The following is a 19,876-nucleotide window of genomic DNA, read 5'->3' as shown; positions in this document are numbered from 1 at the left end:
TTGACTGCAGTGGCTCCAAAATAAGAGATGTTAGTATCTAAAAGCTATGCTTTTTTTAGTGCAGTAAAACTCACAATAAACAACTATTAAATCTTGCTTTCAAACTCATTGATAGCACCCTATAGTACTATACTTGACTATCTGTTTTGCTTGTATTTCCACTTTTCATTCAGTCTTACTTTGCAAGTAGACTATATCACAGCAGGAAACCCCTTCAAACTGGAAACTGCTCCAGATCTAGGAAAGACTGAAATTAGGACAACCACACTTGTTCATGGTTTACATTAAAAGAGGTTAAGAACTGTCGCATTTGATCAGATCATGCTCTGTTCACTTAGGATTCTGTTAAAGGGGCTCCAAGGAACACGTGGAACAACATAGTTGCCCTGTCACCAATCTAAAGGCCAAAATTCCCTGTCACTTTCATCAACTAATCATTTTTAAGACAGTTTATATCTTAGGTTAGAAAAGGTATAGAATAGAAGGGAAAATACTGAAGAGTATATTCACTGAATAGATTTATACTGTAAATCCAACACGTATTTCCTGTCACTTTCTTATTTGCAAATACATGATTCACTTTAATTTTTAAAAATTACCAAGCTGATCATTTTGCTCTCACAGATTTCAGGTTTTAATACCTTATAGCAAGAATCCTTTTACCAAGCCACTTCTAATATTATATTCAAAGTTATTAACCCTTTCTCCAGTAAAAATTTACTCATATGACACTTGATCTCCCAGGAATTAAATCAAACTTATGAGACTTTTAAAACTACTTCTGATAGCCAACCTAAGTAGCCAACCTACACATAGCCAAGCCAGCAACAAAATCAATTTTAAGCTATACCAGTTCCAATCAAATCCAATACAATGCTTCTCCCAACAGTGTTTCAAACAAATATAGATGACCTGGCTCATTGCTATTTTAGCTCTCAATGCTTCCTCTGCATTTAGCAAAACAATGTAAATAACTCAACTTTCAGTACAATATTTGCAGATAACCAAAACTGAATATATCTAAAGCCTAGTTTTACAACATATTCTCTTTTTTTTTCTTTTTTTGGGGTTCGGTTGTGGGGCCTGAACTGAGCCTGGGCATTGTCCCTCAGCTCTTCAGCTTAAGGCTAGCGCCCTACCACTTGAGCCACAGCGCCCACTTCTGGCTTTTTTCTTTTTGCTTATGTGGTGCTGAGGAATCGAACCCAGGGCCTCAGGCATGCAAGGCAAGCGCTCTACCACTAGCCACCTTCCCAGCCCTTACAACATATTCTCTAGCCCCTTTCTCCAACTTCAATTTCATTTGTCTCATGAGGTTCTAATCCTACAAGAACTAAAATATTTGCAAAATAAAAATAAAAACCCCATATCAACTTACCCAACATTTGGTAATCCAACAATGCCAATTTTCAGTGAGGTTCCAAATCTTCCAATGATTGGGGGTGGTTTAATTCCATCACCTGCCTTTTTGGGGGGCATCTGAAATAACAAAACATAAGTACAAAACCTTTTATTACTCCTGTGGACAAAAACACATTTCATCATATAAAATATTATTGGAGAAGCTAGGTGCCAGTTGCTCATGCCTGTAGTCCTTGCTACTCTGGAATCTGAGATCTGAGGATGGAGGCTTGAAGCCAGACTGTGCAAGAAAATCCAAGAGACTCTTACCTCCAATAAACCTCCAACAATACAGAAACAGAACTGTGGCTCAGTAGTATAGCAACAACCAGCCTTGAGTGAAAAAGCTAGGAAGCAATGCTTAGGCTTGAATTCAAGCCTCAGCACGCATGTGCGCCACCACCACTTTCTTGGCCTGACAAATTGTAAATTGTTACATGAATGAAGGTATCTGGAAGCAAGCACAAAAATGAGTGTCCAAGAAATTCCAGTCTAACAACACCAACATCTAAATCACCTCTCATCAAACCATCCCTCCATTTGGAATCTGTCCTTCCGCATTTCTCCACTATTCCATTTTCCACACGAATGAACACGTTATCTGACTGGGTTCTTCCAATCAAGTGCCTTCCACGTTTAGCATTGCAGGTAAAGCATCAGTCCTCAAAAGCAGCCTCCAAAATCTACACTCTGGTTATCTCTAATCTTAAATTTATCTGCTTAACTTTTCCCCCCAGTTCTGGAGATTGAACTCAGTGCTTCGTGCATGCTAGGCAAAAAGCTCTGCCTCGGAACAGTAGCCACAGCCCCCGTCTACTCAATCTCCTGTTTTACATTCAAACTTCTCTTGCTAGTTCGGGCTCCAAGTTCCCCGGGAGGAACTGATCCCACCTTACAACAGCAAACCGGAATCACTGGGAACGTCAACGTCTAAGCAGCTGAGAACTAAAACTGTCCCTGTTGAAACTCCTAGGACCACGCTGTAGCCCAGCTACTAAAGCGATACTCCAACCTCTGTCCGAAGGGAAGGCTCTCCCTTCTCAGGGTCTTGGCACCTGTTCGGGGCCACACTAGGCCTCCAAAATAGCTTCATGAGTGAAGCTGGTCCTGTCCTCCGGCCTACCCCTACCGATGGGTGGCCGGCCGCCCGGGCAACGTGAGCCCTCGCCCAACATCCTTCTCCTCTGGTCTAGGCCCCGGGCGACCTGCCTCTGGGAAAGGCTTCCCCAGAGCCATGCAGGGACGACGAGCCGGCCGTCCTCTGGACTTGCGGCCTAGTCCTAGAGCGCCTCATTCATCCCCATACCCCACGCCACCCGCTGCCCTCGGCCCACCCCGGCCGCTAGGGCGGGCCTGGCGCCAACCTCAGTGCGACCTGCCCGAGCGCCCAGGATCTCGCAGGGGCTCAAGCTCCCCGGGGGCCTCACCGTGCTCGGCGAGGAGGGTGACACCGGGCGCCAGACTGCAGGAGACTTGCCGGCTGCCGGAGGCGGGGAGGAAGGCGGAGAAAGTTCAGGCCCAGCCCCTTCACCCAGAGGCACGCACGACGGCGGAGGCGACGGAACGCGCGAGTCGGGCGGCACCTGCGCGCAGGCCGCGAGCCCCCGCCCTCCTCGGACCCCGCCCATTGGCCCGAGAGGCCTTAGGAGGCGGGACCAAATGGAGGCGGGACCAGGGTGGAGGCGGGACCAGGGTGGAGGCGGGATCAGAGTGGAGGCGGGACTAGGGTGGAGACGGGATCCGAGTGGGCGTGGCGACACGGTACGGTAGTCCGCTGAAGGCTGCGAGCTCTGGTTTTCCGCCCTCTCAGCACGTGGAACTACTGGGCCGCACTCTCCGCTTCCGCCTGAGCGCAGCCGGCGCGCTGGACTCCACCCACTCGGCCTTGAAGTCCGGGACCCTGACCCTTAACGCCGAGGTCTAGGCCGCCTAAGCCCGGGTGAACAGCGTTCTCGTCCTGCTCCGCTGAGAGCACGGCACTAAACTGACTTCCTTCTCCTTTGACTTTCTTCGGTCAGTTCAGGGTGAGAACTTGTTAAAATTAACTTTCTGAAAGGGAAAAAGGGATAAAGGAAGCTCGAGAGCCGAGGGTTCCTTCTTCACCTTAAGAGTTCAGAATGAACACACACGCGCACACACACACGCACGCGCACACACACGTTCTCCTTTTTCTCTGTAATGGAGAACAGGTGCCCCTAAAATTTAGGAAACAATTTCCTATCTGGATTTCCACCATTCATTAACTGTGTGACTTTGGCCACGTTAACTCTTCCGGCTTCAGTTTCCTCCTGGACAAAATGAGGCTATTGAGAAGCATTGTACAAATGGGCGGCAAGCTGTGGCTGCAATACCCGGCACATACAGGAAAGGCTAGCATGTAGTGGCTTGCTGTTCGTACTAAGACAGACACCTGATGACACTCCAAAAGCTCACTGGAAAGGCATTTATTTTATTTAGGTGCAATCCTTCAAAGACATTCATTGTCAAAATGAACATTAAATTTAATATCCAAATTTTTTTCAAGCATACTAGTTGCTAATAAATAATGCAAAGTAGTAATTATTACCAATTTCAAGGTGAAGGTTCAATATCAGAAAAGTCACAACTAGCAAATGGCAGAAACCAGATTTCAAGTTCCATTCTAACTGACTACTGTGTTCTCTTTCAGCCAGATTTTTTTTTTCAGTTCCTGAGCATGAACTTGGGGCCTAGACATTGGCTCTTAGAATTTTTTGCTCAAGGCTAGTGCTTGAGTCAGAGCTCCACTTCCAGCTTTGGGTGATCAGCTGTAGATGAGAGTCTCATGGCCTTTCCTGCCTAGGCTGGCTTCAAAATGTAATCATCAGATATCAGCCTCCTAAGTAATTAAGATTACAGCCTGAAACCACCAGCACCTGGCTCAGAATATTTTTTAATAGGAACTTAATATGTAGCAACGCAACTAAGCTATTCTTTATAGTATTGTTGAATTAAGGTTTTTCCTGAACCCTATGAATAATGTAATAAAGTAAATGTAAGAGCTCTTTATAATTTTGGAAACCACCAAGGACACTGGCAATTTGATTTAATTTGGGTATTTGGTTTGTTGTGTTTTGTTTGTTTTTACCAGTCCTGAGACTTGAACTCTGAGCCTGAGCACTGTCCCTTTTGTTCATCTCGTGCTCTACCTCTTGACACACAACAATACTTCCTGCCTTTTAAAAAAAATTAGAGGGCTGGGAAGATGGCTCAGTGGTAGAGTGCTTGCCTTGCATGCATGAGGCCCTGGGTTCGATTCCTCAGCCAGAAGTGGTGCTGTGACTCAAGCAGTAGAGTGCTAGCCTTGAGCTGAAGAGCTGAGGGACAGTGCCCAGGCCCAGAGTTCAGGTCCACGACTGGCAAAAAAATAAAAAATTAAAAAAAAACAAAAAAAAATTAGAGATAAGCATCTCCTGGTCTTTTCTGCAGACTGGCTTCTGTCATCTCATATCTCAGCCTCCTTGGTAGGTAGGATTACAGGTGAGAGCCACCTGTGCCCAGCTTATGTTATTTTCTTTTTTAAAAAAAATTTATATCAAGTTGTTGTACAAAGGGTTACTATTCCATATGTATGCATTATGAGTACAGTGCATCTTGATCAATACCACCCCTCCCTTCCATTGTTCTTGTTTTCTTTTCTTTCTTTTTTTTTTTTTTTTTTTTTGTTGATCATGGGGCTTGAACTCTGGGCTGGATGCTGTCCCTCAGCTCTTCAGCTCAAAGCTAGTGCTCTACCACTTGAGCCACAGCACCACTTCTGGTTTTCTGGTAGCTTATTGGAGATGAGAGTCTCATGAACCTTCCTGCCAGGGCTGGCTTTGAACCATGATCCTCAGATCTCCGCTTCCTGAGTAGCTAGGCATGAACCACCCACGCCTGGCTCTTGTTATTTCCTTAATCACTCATGAATATGCACTATTTATTAAGAATTCTAAACATTGTCATCAAAATAAGTACATGTCTGGGGAGCAGTTTAGCTGCAAATAATAATAAGGCAAGCCAACTAGTCAACCTTTTGTAGTCACCATTAGTATAACTCTCCAAAATGTCCCTAACAAAGTAGTTCCTAAATTCTTTGTTGCTGTTTCAGCAGTGAAGTTCTACAGTTGGGTTCACACTACTGCTCAAGGATACAGAGAGGAACCATTACCTTGAAAACTCAAGAGTTCCAAAGAGCCCTCTTTACCCAGCAGCTAGCCACTCCAGTACTAATTGAAAATGTTCCCCAGTTGTGGAGTATGGAATTATCTTTGACTTATCACTATCTTTTGGCTAAATTTAGCTACTTCTTCCATCTCAAATCTACCCATTCTCTTAAATTCACACTATCAAGTCCTTCAGTCAATTACCTGTTCCTCTTTTGATGGTTATATCTTTCTTACTTGCACTTTTGACCACGTTTAAAGTGCTTTGTCAAAGCAAGTCACCCAGATTTCTTTTGAAACAGGCAGTTTGAGAAGTGGCTCACACTTGTAATCCTAGCTACTCTGGGAGGCTGAGATCTAGAGGATCTCAATTAAAAGCCAAAAGTCTTTGAGATGCCATCTCTATTTAACCAGTACAATGCTGGATTGTAGCTGAGGTTTAAGTGGTAGCATGCCAGCCATGAGCAAGCAAGCTGAATGAGAACCTAAGCCCCTGAGTTCAAGCCCTAGTTACATACATTCTCTCTCTCTCTCTCTCTCTCTCTCTCTCTCTCTCTCTCTCTCTCTCTCTCTCTCTCTCTCTCTCTCTCTCTCTCACACACACACACACACACACACACAAGTTGCTTCTACTAACAGTTGTCTAATAACAGGACTCCATTTCCAGCTCACAGTCACAGGGAAGAGTGGTCAGAGGGGATTTGTATTCAAAAGAAAAATGTAATTGTCTTAGTTTAGTGTTAAAAGCTCTTCCAAGGGTCCAGTGTGCATGGCCAGAGGTCATGTATATGAAATTTCCCCATCTATCACCTCTCACAACTAATAAAATAATCAGTTTTCAGACAATACCAGAGTGGCTGTCTATTATTGGAAGAGTCAATGACAAAGGAAGATTTACTGAAATAGTATATTAAGAGTTTAATATCAAACCTAGTAAAGTGACTTTGACTTAAGCCTTTTGCACAAAGTATAATACCTCTTGTGTTCTCTTTTGTTGAGATACTATCTCACTATGTTGTCCAGGCTGCCTTCAAACTACTAGGCTCAAGTGTTCTACCTCAGCTCCCTAAGCCACTAGGACTTAGGTTATATACCACTTATTTCTTAGTCTTGTGCTTTTTTTATAACAGCCCTCTCTGGAGAATATACCAGAGTCCACAAGAACTACCTTAATCTCTTCAAAGAGCAGTGCTTCCAGTGACCTAATTATCTTGTACTAGGCTTGACCTTTCAAAGGTTCCACCATCTCCTAACATTGCCACCATAAGAACTAAGTTCCAATATATAATCCTTTGGGAGACCATCTTGAGCCAAACCATAGCAACACTGATTAACCAGTCCATCTGTTACAGACATAATGAAATGGAATTATAGTAGTAACTACACTGAAAGAGAAATTAAGTCCTAAAAATGTTACAGAAAGTGGCAGCTTACAAAAATCTACCTTAGTTATTAAATAGCATTTTTCTCTGTTACCTGTATCAAATTTTTCTTTATGCTTTCTGCCATATCCATTGTCTAGAAAATCGGTATATTTAGAATTTCATATTAATATTTTTATTGGTATACATATAAATTTATATTACTAAATTTTTTTGTTTTTTTGTTTTTTTACTAAATTTATTTTTATCATCTTTAAGTAGCTGTACAGAGGGGTTTCAATTCAACATACCAATTTATGAGTACAATGCATCTTGATCAATGTCATCCCTTGTTGGGTCTAGACAGACGTCGCCCGCCCGTTTCCCAGCCTCCCTTAGCCCAGGAGACAATGAGACGCAGGGGGGAGTCAAGTCAAGCAGGAACTCATTTATTAACAGGGAGCATTCCCTTTTAAAGCAAAAGACTGCGTGGGAGGGGAGGAAATGGAACCAACCAATCACTGAAAGGCCATACCTTATCATGCACCTAAGCTTCCATGAGTTGTTTACACACTGAACCTAAACAAATCCAGCTCTGCCCACTCAACTTCCTCTCAGGGCCATCTTTGCTACTTGTGTTCCCCACAGATTTCCCCACAATCCCTTCTATATGTTCTGCCATCTGTCCCAACCCCATTAAATTGATATTCTTTTTGTGTGTGTGTTTTTGGTCATGGAGCTTGAACTCTGGGCCTGAGCACTGTCCCTCAGCTATTCAGCTCAAGGCTAGCACTCTACCACTTGAGCCACAGTGCCACTTCCAGTTTTCTGGTGGTTTATTGGAGATAAGAGTTTCACAGCCTTTTCTTCCTGGGCTGGCTTTGAACCATGTTCCTCAGATCTCAGCCTCCTGAGTAGCTAGGATTACAGGCATGAGCCACCATTGCCCAGCCTAAATTATTATTCTTGAGCCCCTACTCCATCCCAGGCTTTAATCTCTATATATATTGTTATATTTATGACATAAAAATATCTACAATATAATGTATATTAATATGTGCAATATATAACAATATATTGATATAATGTATGCATTATATTTTATTAATTCATTAATATATTAATTATATTTAATATCATTTATTAATATATCTAACATGTATTATATTGTATGTTCTATTAATATAATATTGATTATAATATATAATATATAGATATATTCCCAAGGAAAGAGTCAAGAATAATAAAACAATAATCACAAGTTCTAAGTTTCCAGTTATCTTCTTCTAAAGTCTTGTATATTTTCTGACCTCAAGACTCTGTCAGATAGCACTGGGTTCTACCAAGAACTCCCATTTCCTGTTTAAATTAGTTTACATTGGGTTTCTATTTCTTATAGCCCTACAGTGCTTTCAGTGGCCAAGACAGATAACTTACACTCCTGAGAGATATTAGTGTATTTTGGAGATATATTTATCCAGTGTTCTCTCAACTACCATTTTAAGTTCTTAGAATTTGTGGCTCAGAGAATAATTTAGTAGTAAAGTACTTGCCTAGCTTTCACAGGACTCTGGCTTTTATCCCCAGTACAGAAAAAAAAATTATAAGACATTGTTTCCCAGAATGTGTTGTTTGGAACAGCACTATCCCATCCAGGTTCAAATATGTTTAGGAAACACTTCCTACACATTTAGGTAGGAAATATTTTGATAATATACACTAAACAAGGTTTTGAAATAAAAAAGATCTGTTAGTGCTCTATAACCCAGTGTTATTCCATTTGCGCATACTTGACATTATATACATTAAGATGTATGGAATGTGTACTCTAAGGAGAGCAACCCAGAAGTTTTAGTGATGTAGGATGAGTAAAAATGTTCTCACAGGACTGGAAATATGACTTAGTGGTAGAGTGCTTGCCTAGGATGCATAAAGGCGTGATTTTGATTCCTCAGTATCACATAAGTAGAAAGAGCTGGAATTGGCACTGTGGCTTAAGTGGTAGAGTACTAGCTTTGAGCAAAGAAGCTCAGGACAGTGCTCAGGCCCTGAGTTCAAGTCCCAGGACTGGCAAAAGAAAAAAAAAAGTTATACAGTAAAAAAAATGAAACAAAACAAAAAACTACTGGAGAATGCTGTCTTCCCTTTCTAATATAACAACTAACAAATAAGGAAATGATTAACTAATAAGAAGCAAAGATGACCAATCCTAAAGAAAGTACTCCTCCCAGTGTATGTCTCACTGTCTAAAGAAGATACCAATGACCAAAGAATTAAGAAACAGGAATATACTAACAGCTGTTTTCAAGATCAAACTATTTTTTCTGTTTCTGTTTGTCTTTTTTAGGTTGGGCGGGGGGTCCTGTCCGGTCGTGGGGCCTGAACTCTGGGCCTGGGCGCTGTCCCTCAGCTCTTCAGCTCAAGGCTAGCGCTCTACCACTTGAGCCACAGCGCCACTTCCGGCTTTTTCTTTTTGCTTATGTGGTGCTGAGGAATCGAACCCAGGGCCTCAGGCATGCAAGGCAAGCGCTCTACCACTGAGCCACCTTCCCAGCCCCTCTGTTTGTCTTAAGAAGTATTTTAGGCCAGGCACTGGTACCTCATGCCTGTAATTATAGTTACTCAGGAGGCTGAGATCTGAGGACCATTATTCAAAGACAGCCTGGGCGGGAAAGTTGGTGAAACTCTTATCTCCAATTAACTATCAGAAAAGCAGAAATGGAGCTGTGGCTCAAAATGGTAGAATTCTTGCCTTGAACAAAAGAACTCATCAGTGCCCAGGCCCTGAGTATAATCCCCATGACTGACCAAAAACCAAAAATTATTTTAGGCTGAAAGAAGATAACTTCTCTCAGGCTTGCTGTGACAAAATAACTAATACAAACAACTTAAAAGAGGAAGGAATTCTTTTAGCACATGATTTCAGAAGTTTAAGACCATGGTCAGTTGACTCCATTTCTTTGTACCTAAGGGAAACATAATGACAGCCAGAGGAGACTCTTTACCTCATGGAAGCCAGGAAGCAAAGATATAAGGAGTTTGCAATCTCTATCCCCCAAGGATATTCCTTCAATCACCTACTTGTAGTTTCTAGCACCCCACAAAATTGTACCACCAGCTGAGAGCAAGCTTTCAACACATGAGCCTATAGGGGACATTTCATATCAAAGCATACCTTGATTATAAAACCCTGTTGTGTGCTAGACACTATGCTGGCCACTTAACATTTGTACTGCCTAATTTACTGCTCAGGATTCCTATAAATGTGTATTATTACAATCCTTTTACAGCTAAGGAAACAAAATCTGTAAAAGGTTAGGCAATTTTAGTGCCATTGTTAGTAACTGTTAAGCTGCATAAAACAATTTTCATCTGACTTTAGAGTTCTCATACTTTCTATTTAAACATGTTTTTCCCACAGTGGGCAGATGATCTTGTATACATAGTAAACAATGCCAGTTAGCTAATAGAGATTCAAAATAAATAACAAGTGACTAGACACCTCTTAGAGTGGCCCAAAATCAGAACACTGAAAATCTAAATGCCGGTGAGGGTATAGAACAGACAAAATTCTCACTCATTGCTAGTGGGAATACAAAATGGTACAGCCAGTTGGGCTGCTTTCTTTAAAACTCCTCTCACCACTGCATCCCTTGGTATTTAGCCAAAGGAGTTGAAAAGTATGTCCACATAGAAATGTAACTGTGGATGTTTATGCACTATCAGACAGTAGAACATTATTCAATGCTTTAAAAAAAAAAAAAGAACTATCAATTAAATAATGAGAAGATAGGTGGGAAACTTAAACATGTACAGAGAGCCAATCTGAAAAGACTGCCCTCTGTATCATTCCCAGTAAATTACATTCTGGTTGCCAAGGGTTAGATGGGAGGGAGGGAGAGAGGAAGGAATAAGTATAGCACGTGTTTTAGAGCACTGGAACTACTCTGTGAGACACCACAATGGGAAATGCATGTCATTACATATCTGTTCAAACTCACAAACCACAATACCAAGAGTGAAGCTGGGTGTCAACTATAAGTTAGACAACAACAACTTATTAACATAGGCTCCTTAACTGTAACAAGTGCACCACTGATAAAGGGTGGAGATAACAGGACACTGTGTGCATTGTGGGGGCAGAAGGGTATATGAGAAATGTCTGTACCCACTGCCAATTTTTCTATGAACCTAAAACCACTCTTTAAAAAAATAAAGTTCAAGGGTTGGGGACATGGCTTAAGTGATAGAATGCCAACCCAGAAAATAGAAGACCCTCAGTTCAAACTTCAGTAGTACCAAAAAAAATTTTAAGTATTTTAAAAAGAAGTGTGTACATGTGCTTTTTTTGCTGGAGCAAAAGATTAATCCAAATATTTCATGTAAAATTTTGACCTCAAAGAGAAATTTTGGTTAAGATTTCTTTTATAATCATGGGAATTTCAGTTTAATAACTATTAAAAGTGTTAGAAGATATATTCAAGATAGCAGTAGGCTTTGGTATTGGAAAGCCAATGAGCTTTATAACTCCAGTGTTGACATGTCCAAGATTACCAGTGAAGCAGAGATTAAAATATTCTGTCACTGAAAAGTTTATTCAAGTTATCTTGGAAGAATTGCTGTGAATTCACTGGTGGACTATCACCTGGTCAATACAAATAGGAAGATGTGGTCTCAGGACTCTTTCTTCTTTAAACCTCAATTTTCAATACAGCTTGAAGACAATTATTTTATTTTTATTTTTATTTTTATTTTTTATTATTATAAAGATTATGTACAGAGGGGTTACAGTTACATAAGTCAGGTAAGGAGCACATTTACATTTGGTTTTTTTGCCAGTCCTGGGGCTTGAAATCCGGGCCTGAGCTTCTTTTTGCTCAAGGCTAGCACTCTACTACTAGAGCCACAGTGTCTCTTCCAGCTTTTTCTGTTTATGTGATACAGAGGAATCAAACCCAGGGCTTCACACATGCTAGGCAAGTACTCTACCACTGAGCCACATTCTATTTGGAAAATGTCGCCCCCTCCTTCTCTTTCTCTCAGTTCCCCGCTCGAATCCCCACCCACAAATTGTGTAATTCATTTTCAACATAGTGCCCAGTGAGTAACACTGCTGCATTTGTTCACCCTTTGTCCCTCCATTTGTTCCCCTCTTCACCCTCTCAAAGACAGATAATAGAACAAGAAAGAAAAAAAAAAAACAAAGAAAAAAATCTCATTTGCATTTCCTGGGGTTCATTTTGATAAATATTATTTCATGTGATCAGAGGTACACAGGTATTGTGCCTTTGTGTTCCCCCTCTAAGACTAGCCTCTTTTGGTCTCACTGTGTGTGAGTGCCTGCAGTCCTGTATAATTTATCATGTCCCAGTGTATTTTAGATCTAGCTTCTGCATATGAGAAAAAAATATGCTGTTTGTGAAGACAGCTATTTTCTAATAATGCTTATGAAAAAAGATTCAAAAAAATTTCCTGTCAAGGTACCAAAAAGATTGTTCTAAAGCAAATGAACTTTAACTGTTTAACAAGTTAAGTACAAAATCATGCAAAGAGAACTCAGTTCTTTTAAGAACTACACTCAGTTTTCTAAAGAAGACATATTTTATAAGGGGGGAGAAGCAAATTTGAAAACTTCACCATATTCTAATGGCTAGTTAAAAATTTTGGAACTTTTGTGTGGCTCACAGCACAAATGATTATGTTAATGTGTTCAGAATAAAAGCTGCAAATAGAAAACCAAAGTAAAGCTCTGTAATCTACATTCTGAAAAAGCTTAAACACACTAACAAGCTAGTAGCAGTCAACAGCTACATATCCAGATTGTACCTTTTCTAAGATAGCTGATTCCAGGTGTGGGATGGAAAATGTACTAAATGAGCCTGGAACATCTTGTACTTGAAAGCAAGGAAACTATCAAAGACTGCTAGGGTTATAGTAAGGTGATCTAGAAAGCCCACCAGGACCTCCTCCAACCAAAAACAGACAAATTGAAACTTCAAAACGAAAAGTGACTGATGGTATAGCTCACTCCTGTAATCCTAGCTACTCAGAAGGTTGAAATATGGATCATAGTTTGAGGCATGTCTGGGCAGAAAAGTCTGCAAGACTCCCATCTCCAAATAACCAGCAAAAAGCGAGGCTAGAGGATGGCTCAAGTGGCAGAATGCTGGCTGAGCAAGCAAGCTAAGCAAGTGTTCAAACATTAATCCACAAATGAATCTGGCATTACTATAAGTGAGACAACTAGCCCTTATGTACCTCCTGATGTGATGTAATATAAATAAGTTGTGTTGCCAATGAGATATTCTTGCTAAATTGGTTAAAACTAATAATTCATGTAGTTCTAACACCTATCTTTTAAGAAATACTGTGGACAGGACACATTAAATGACAATACAAAGAGTCAAACACACAGTCTAAGTGTAGAATATTCTACAAGATCGCTTACCTGATTTTAAGAGGGGTAAATGAAATGAGGAAAAGAAAAAAGCCAATGTTGTAGATTAAAAGGAAATCAGGGCCTGGAGGATTAGCTTAATAGCAGAGTGTTTTTCTAGCATTCTAAGGGTACTGGGTTCAATCTTCATCACCACATACACAAAAAAAGTAAGACCAAGCTGGGCACCCATGGCTCATGCCTGTAATCCTAGTTACTCAGGAGGCTGAGATCTGAGGATCGAGGTTCAAAGCCAGCCTGGGCAGGAATGTCCATGAGACTCATCTCTAATTAACCACCAGAAAACCAGAAATGGGACTGTGGCTCAAGTGGTAGAGGGCTTGCCTTGAGCTGAAGAGCTGAGGGACAGTGCCCAGGTCCAGAGTTCAAGCCCGATGACCGACAAAAAAAAAGCAAACCATGCCTGACTTGAATCCAGAAACTCAAAAGTTGAAACAAAAAGATAGTGAGTTCAAATTCTGAGCTACATAGTAAGGCCCTGTCAAAACAAAAAAAGCCAGAGGTGGGTATATGAGCACTTGAGAGGCTGAGGCAGGAAGATTCTAAGTTCAAAGCCAGCCTGCACTACATAGTAAGACCCTGTTTTAAAAGTGAAAAAAAAAAAAAAAAAAAAAAGATAGTATAGGTGCCGGAGGCTCACACCTATAAGCCCAACTACTCAGGAGGCTGAGATCTGAGCTTGACAATTCAAAGTCAGCCTGGGCAGGAAAGTCCATGAGACTCTCATCTCCAATAACCATCAAAAAGATGGAGTAGAGCTCTGTGTGGCTCAAGTAGTACAGTAGCCTTGAGCAAAAAAGCTCAGGGACAGGGCCCTGAGTGTAAGTCCCACTACTAATACACTCATGCACACACAAAAAGTCAGGACAATAACATAAAATATATTCGCATTGTTTGAATTTAAATTTCCAGAAACCAAATAAATATAAAACAGTTTAGTAGTTTGTGCCAGTTACATATGCCTTGGGATGTTGGGATGTCCCGTAGGAATAAAGACACCAGTTTCAAAAGGAACTCAGCATGGCAAAGTTTACTTCTGCAGAAAAGTAAACCACCAACCAAAAATCTGGCAAACAAATACACCGAGCAGGCAGGCTGCTCCCTTTTAATCCCTAAATCAGCAAGCCCTGCTCCTCTGCTTTAATTGGCTGAGCCTAAGTTCACACTCTGCAAAATAATGTTGCTTAATTAACAGGAACAAGATGTAACTAAATTCAATGAACTTGTAATAGGGCATTTTAATTGAAGTGTAGCAGCAAAAAAAGATGCAACTAAAATGCAGTTAACAAGGACCAAGCCACTTGGCCAAAACAGGAACTTTTCAGAAAAACTATTTTCATAAGATTGATAGAAAGGAAGCAGCCCACTTTGATAGAAAAGATGGCTTTTCTCACGTGCTTATAATCCAAGTACTCAGAATGTAGAGGTAAAAGGATTGTCAGTTCAAGGACAGTCTAGGGAAAGTTATGGAGACTTTATGTCTAAAACAAAACAAAAAGACCTGGCAGTGTAACTCAAGTGGTAGAGTGATTGCCCTGGAGTCATTTTCAGCAAAGAACAGGAAGGAAGGAAGGAAGGAAGGAAGGAAGGAAGGAAGGAAGGAAGGAAGGAGAGGGAAGGAGGGAGAGAGGGAGGGAAGGAGGGAGGGAAGGAGGGAGGGAGGGAGGAAAGGAAAAAAAGAAAAGGAAAGGAAAGGAAAGGAAAAAGGAAAGGAAAGGACCATTAAAGGCAGGCAGGCAGGCATATAAAGTGTTTTGTAGTGGTACATGACTGTAATCCGAGCATACTTGGGGTGGAGGCAGGATTGGAAATTTGAAGCCACCTTGGGCTATGAAACTTGTCTCAAAACAAAAAAGATTTTATTTGTTTATTTATTTTTGATGCCAGTGCTAGGGCTTTAACTCAGGCTTTGAGCGATATCCCTGAGCTTCTTTTGCTCAAGGCTAGTATTCTGTCACTTCAGCTACTGCTGGCCTTCTGGCTTTTTGGTAATTTATTGAAGATAAAGAGTCTCATGGGCTTTCCTGCCCAAGCTGGCTTCCAACAGCAATCCTCAGCTCTCAGCCTTCTGAGTAGCTAGGATTACAGGCATGAGCCCTTGGGGCCCAGCAAAATGATTTTGAAATAATCAGAAAATTCCAATGTTTATCAATTGAATGCTATTAAGGAAATATTGCTAATGAGAGTGTAGATAATATGGGAAAGAAAATCTTATATATGAAAGTACTTAGAGGTGAAATGACAAGAGAATTGTTAGAATTTTGCTTTTAGAAACTACCCATGAGAGCTAGGCTTGTGGTTCTGTGGCTCAAACCTGAGTTCACACTTCAGTACCAGCTGGGTACTGGCAGCTCACACCTGTAATCCTAGCTACTCAGGGAGGCTGAGATCTGAAGACTGTGGTTCAAAGCCAGCCCAAGCAGAAAAATGCTTGACACTTTTATACTCTTATTTAATTAACTACCAAAAAGCCAAAAAAACTGCTATGGCCCAAGTAGTAGAATGCCACCTCTGAATTTAAGTCAAAATATTAGCACCAAAAAAATAACAACAACAACAAAAACACAAAAAAAGAAAAAGAAGGGATAAGTGGTAAATATGGCAAAGTATAAGTTACTGTCAAAACCAGCTGAGTGCTTGTAGCTCACACCTGTAATCCTAATTAGTAAGAGGCTGAGATCTGAAGTTTGTTGTTTGAAGCCAGCCCAGGAAAGTAAGTGAGACTCCTATCTCCAATATCTCTAATATTATCATCAAAATAACCAGAAGTAGAGCTATGGCTCAAAATGGTAAAGTGCTAGACTTAAGTAAAAGAGTTCTGGAACAGGGCTGGGAAGGTGGCTCAGTGGTAGAGTACTTGCCTTGCATGCATGAGGCCCTGGGTTTGATTCCTCAGCACCACACAAGCAAAAAGAAAAAAAGCCAGAAGTGGCGCTGTGGCTCAAGTGGTAGAGCACTAGCCTTGAGCTGAAGAGCTGAGGGACAGCACCCAGGCCCAGAGTTCAGGCCCCACGACCAGGCCCCCCCAAAAAAAATAAAATAAAAATAAAAGAGTTCTGGAACAGCACCCAGGCCCTTAGTTCAAGCCCCATAACTGACCCCCTTCCCCCAAAAAAGCACACCAAATCAGGAGGTAAGGGCGATTGTGCTGAGATATAGAGGTTAAATGAGTAGAAGTTAAACAAAATTAAGGACAAGTCTCAGAGAATGCAAAAACATAACTCCATCACAGAGACACAATAGCTTCTGTGGTTAGCACAAAGCATAGGGCATGGTGGCCTTGGACAGAAGCCAGGCCCTACCTAAAGGGCCTTGCCAGACAGGCTCCTGCCATTGTTGTTTCCAATAACACTTCTATTAACACACACAAGCAAAGTGTAATGAAGTCCTGACAGGCTGGAAAAATAACCTCCAAATGGGCCAAATTCTGATCTAAATAAGCAAATAAAAAGAACAATTTGGCTCCAGACCATTGTTCACATTTATATAAAACTATCCTCCTATATAAAATTCTGAGACTTCTTTGTATAAAAGTATAAGCTAAATATAACTAACTACCCAACAATTTTGAATAAATTGAAATGAGCTATCTTGGGAAAGTATAGAAATGTCACTATTCTTTAACCATAGATTCCATCTCAGATATGGGGCTTTGAAGCAGATATTTCATGCTGTTTAAGGATTTTTTTATGTTAGTCTTCAAATCCGCATGATTTCCTTAAAAGTCAAAATCTCAGAAATGTTGTGCCTATCAAATGCATCTGTCTTCGGTTGCACTTTATATCTCTGCCACAACTGCTAACTTTAAAGAAAGTACAATGTAATGAATAGGAATTTGTCACATTGTTAAACAGCTTAAAGCCAAAGAACCATATAAATAACAAGATTTTTCCATAGAAATTTGCAGTAGAAATTTGTATAATCAAATAGGCAACAAATAAATTTTCCTGTTACTTGAAGTAAACATACTAAAAGAAGAAATTAATCTTAATAAAAGTCTATTGAAATTATGAAGATTTAGCTACATATTTAAGTATGAATGTGTATACAATATTGATAGCTATATAGTACTGAATATGTAGTATGGTTTGTATTAATTAGTATTGCATATACATTATGTATATATATTTATACTACAAATTAGTATTATGTATAAAATAAATATTTGTTTCCTCTTAATAATATATACAACATTTCCAGAATAGCCTTCTTTTTTTCTTATTTGATTTAGAGTCTTGCTATGTAGTAGCTCAGGTTGTCCTCAAATTCATGAACATCTTTTCTCAGCCTTCTCTGCTAGAATTATAGGTGTGTACCACTAATATTTTATCATTAGAAAAGCTTCAGGCTTAACATAAAGCAAAACAGAACTTCACAGGGCCACACATGGTGGTACATGATAATAGTTCCAGTAGAAGGATCACAAGTTCAGACCAGCCATGGGAAAAAGAGTGATCAGACTGTCTTAAAAACAAAATCAAAACAAAAGGACTACAGATGTAGTTCAGGTGATAGAACTATTGCTTAGCATACATGAAGTCTGGGGTTCAATCCCAGTAGCATTAATCTAAAATAAAGTGCTGGTGATTGTCCTGGTATACTAGAAAGAACATAGGCATTGGAACCCAACAGGCCAGATATGAATGCTGAAATTACAGCTTACTAGCTGTGTTATTTTGATCATTGCAAGGTATATTAAATAGGTAGGTTTCATTAGGTAACTGATGAAGAGAACACCACTCGCTGCTGCCCCTGCCATGCATGGTGGAGAGGCATGGCTGAAAAGGAAAGGGGCGACCCACCCCTGGGCCAGGACTTATCTAAGCCAGGGACAGGAAATGGTGTGGCCAGGTGAGGGAAAGGTGTGGCCACACTGAATCTGAATGTGACCTCAGCGTCTGGGACGCTCCTAAGGTCAGAATGGGAGGCATGTGACCAGAGGTGGCCCAGGATGTGACCTAGCAGGAGGGAAGGTGACTGCTTCCAGGTCTGCCAGTTACCTGGGTAACAGATACTGGGTGGAAACTTAGCCAAGAGGTTCAGTGGTGTCCCTGTGCAGACCTTACAACCATCATACCTGTCTTAGAAGGATTTTTTTGATCCTACAACCTCCTTCTCAAGGAGAAAAGTAGTATGTACAGCAATGAGCAGGCAACCTGGAACACAAAAGAGCATTCTACAAGTATGAGTTCCCTTCCCTTGTCTTATATCAAGCAAACTTAGTGACTTACCTAGGTGAAGTGGTGCACACCTATAAATACATCACATGTTCAAGAAAAAGAAGACTGGATGCCAGTGGCTCATGTCTGTAATCCTAACAACTCAGGAGGCTGAAATCTGAGGATTGCAGTTCAAAGCCAGTCTGGCTAGGAAAGTGTGTGAGACTTTTATCCCCAACTAATAAAAAAAAGTGGTGAGTGGGGGGAAGAGAAGAAAGTAGAACTGTGGTTCAAATAATAGTGTTAACCTTGAGCAAAAAAGCTCAGGAAAGCTGGGTGCTGGTGGCTTATGCTCATAAAGCTAGCTACTCAGAGTCTGAGAATTGAGGATCACTGAAGCTGGCCTGAGCAGGAAAATTCATGAGACTCTTTATCTCCTATAAACCCCCAAATGCCAGAAGCGGAGCTATGGCTCAAATGATAAAGCCCTAGATTTGAGCAAAAGAACTCAGAAATAATACCCAGGCCCCCAAGTTCAGGCCCTAATACCAGCACACGTACATACAAAAAAGCCAAGGAACAGCTCCCAGGCCTGATTTCACATCCCAGGACTGGCACAAACACACACACACACAAAAGAAGGGGGGGGGCGGGGGGAGGGAGGGAGGAAGGCAGGCAGGCAGGCAGGCAGGCAGAATAACCACAATAGATAGACATCCCCATTCATAAGAGGGGTAAGTGCTGCCTGTAACTGCAGCACTTGAGAGGCAAAGAAGGAGGGTGAGGGCCTGGGCTACAGAGTAAGATTCTGTGCCAATAAAACAGGAATAGGGGGAACGCCCGGCTCTCTCAGATTTTTCTAAATAGACTAGTTTTGAATTTGGTTCACCCAGATCTCAGCCTTCTAAGTAAGATTATAGGCATGAGCCACTGGCACTCAGCTCTCAGCTTACTATTTTTCTGGAGGACAGTGGGAACTCCCACTATGCACGTGTGCACGCATGTGTGCATGGTACTAGGGCTTGACTTCAGAACCACGCATGTTTGACTTTTCACTTTGCCACTTGAATCACATCTCCATGTTTGGCTTTATTCTGGTTAATTGGAGATAAGAGTTTCTTTAAGCTTGTCTACCTGGGCTGGTTCCAAATTGTGATTTTCAGATCACCACCAGGATTTTAGGCTTGAGCAACTGGCCCAGCAACCACCTTTTTTTATATATCAAATTATCATTTATCCACTAGATCAAAACCTCACCTGCATTTCAAAACAGACACCCTTTATCTTGATTTGAGGGTTTGGTGTTGTAGGATAACATCTTTAAGATTCTTAAAA

The 19,876-nt window shown here is 41.0% G+C and overlaps 1 protein-coding gene across 2 annotated transcripts in view; it reads right to left on the bottom strand.

The window, feature by feature from the left end:
- Positions 1 to 2,986, bottom strand: part of Ola1 (Obg like ATPase 1) — a 116,269-nt gene extending 113,283 nt beyond the window's left edge. Inside the window, exons 1-2 of one of the 2 annotated variants that reach the window (XM_070020710.1) lie at positions 2,829 to 2,986; positions 1,379 to 1,479 (exon numbers count right to left, since the gene is read on the bottom strand). In XM_070020710.1, the coding sequence (XP_069876811.1) occupies positions 1,379 to 1,479 (101 nt within the window). In that variant the 5' untranslated portion in view covers positions 2,829 to 2,986. The remainder of the gene's footprint in view (positions 1 to 1,378; positions 1,480 to 2,828) is intronic. The other variant, XM_070020720.1, reaches the window with a different exon arrangement.
- Positions 2,987 to 19,876: the final 16,890 nt, after the last annotated feature.

The sequence above is a fragment of the Dipodomys merriami genome, unplaced genomic scaffold, assembly GCF_024711535.1.
Source record: "Dipodomys merriami isolate MVZ:Mamm:240054 unplaced genomic scaffold, mDipMer1.0.p SCAF_1, whole genome shotgun sequence".
Lineage (NCBI taxonomy): Eukaryota > Metazoa > Chordata > Mammalia > Rodentia > Heteromyidae > Dipodomys > Dipodomys merriami.
This window is presented reverse-complemented; position numbering and strand designations above follow the sequence as displayed.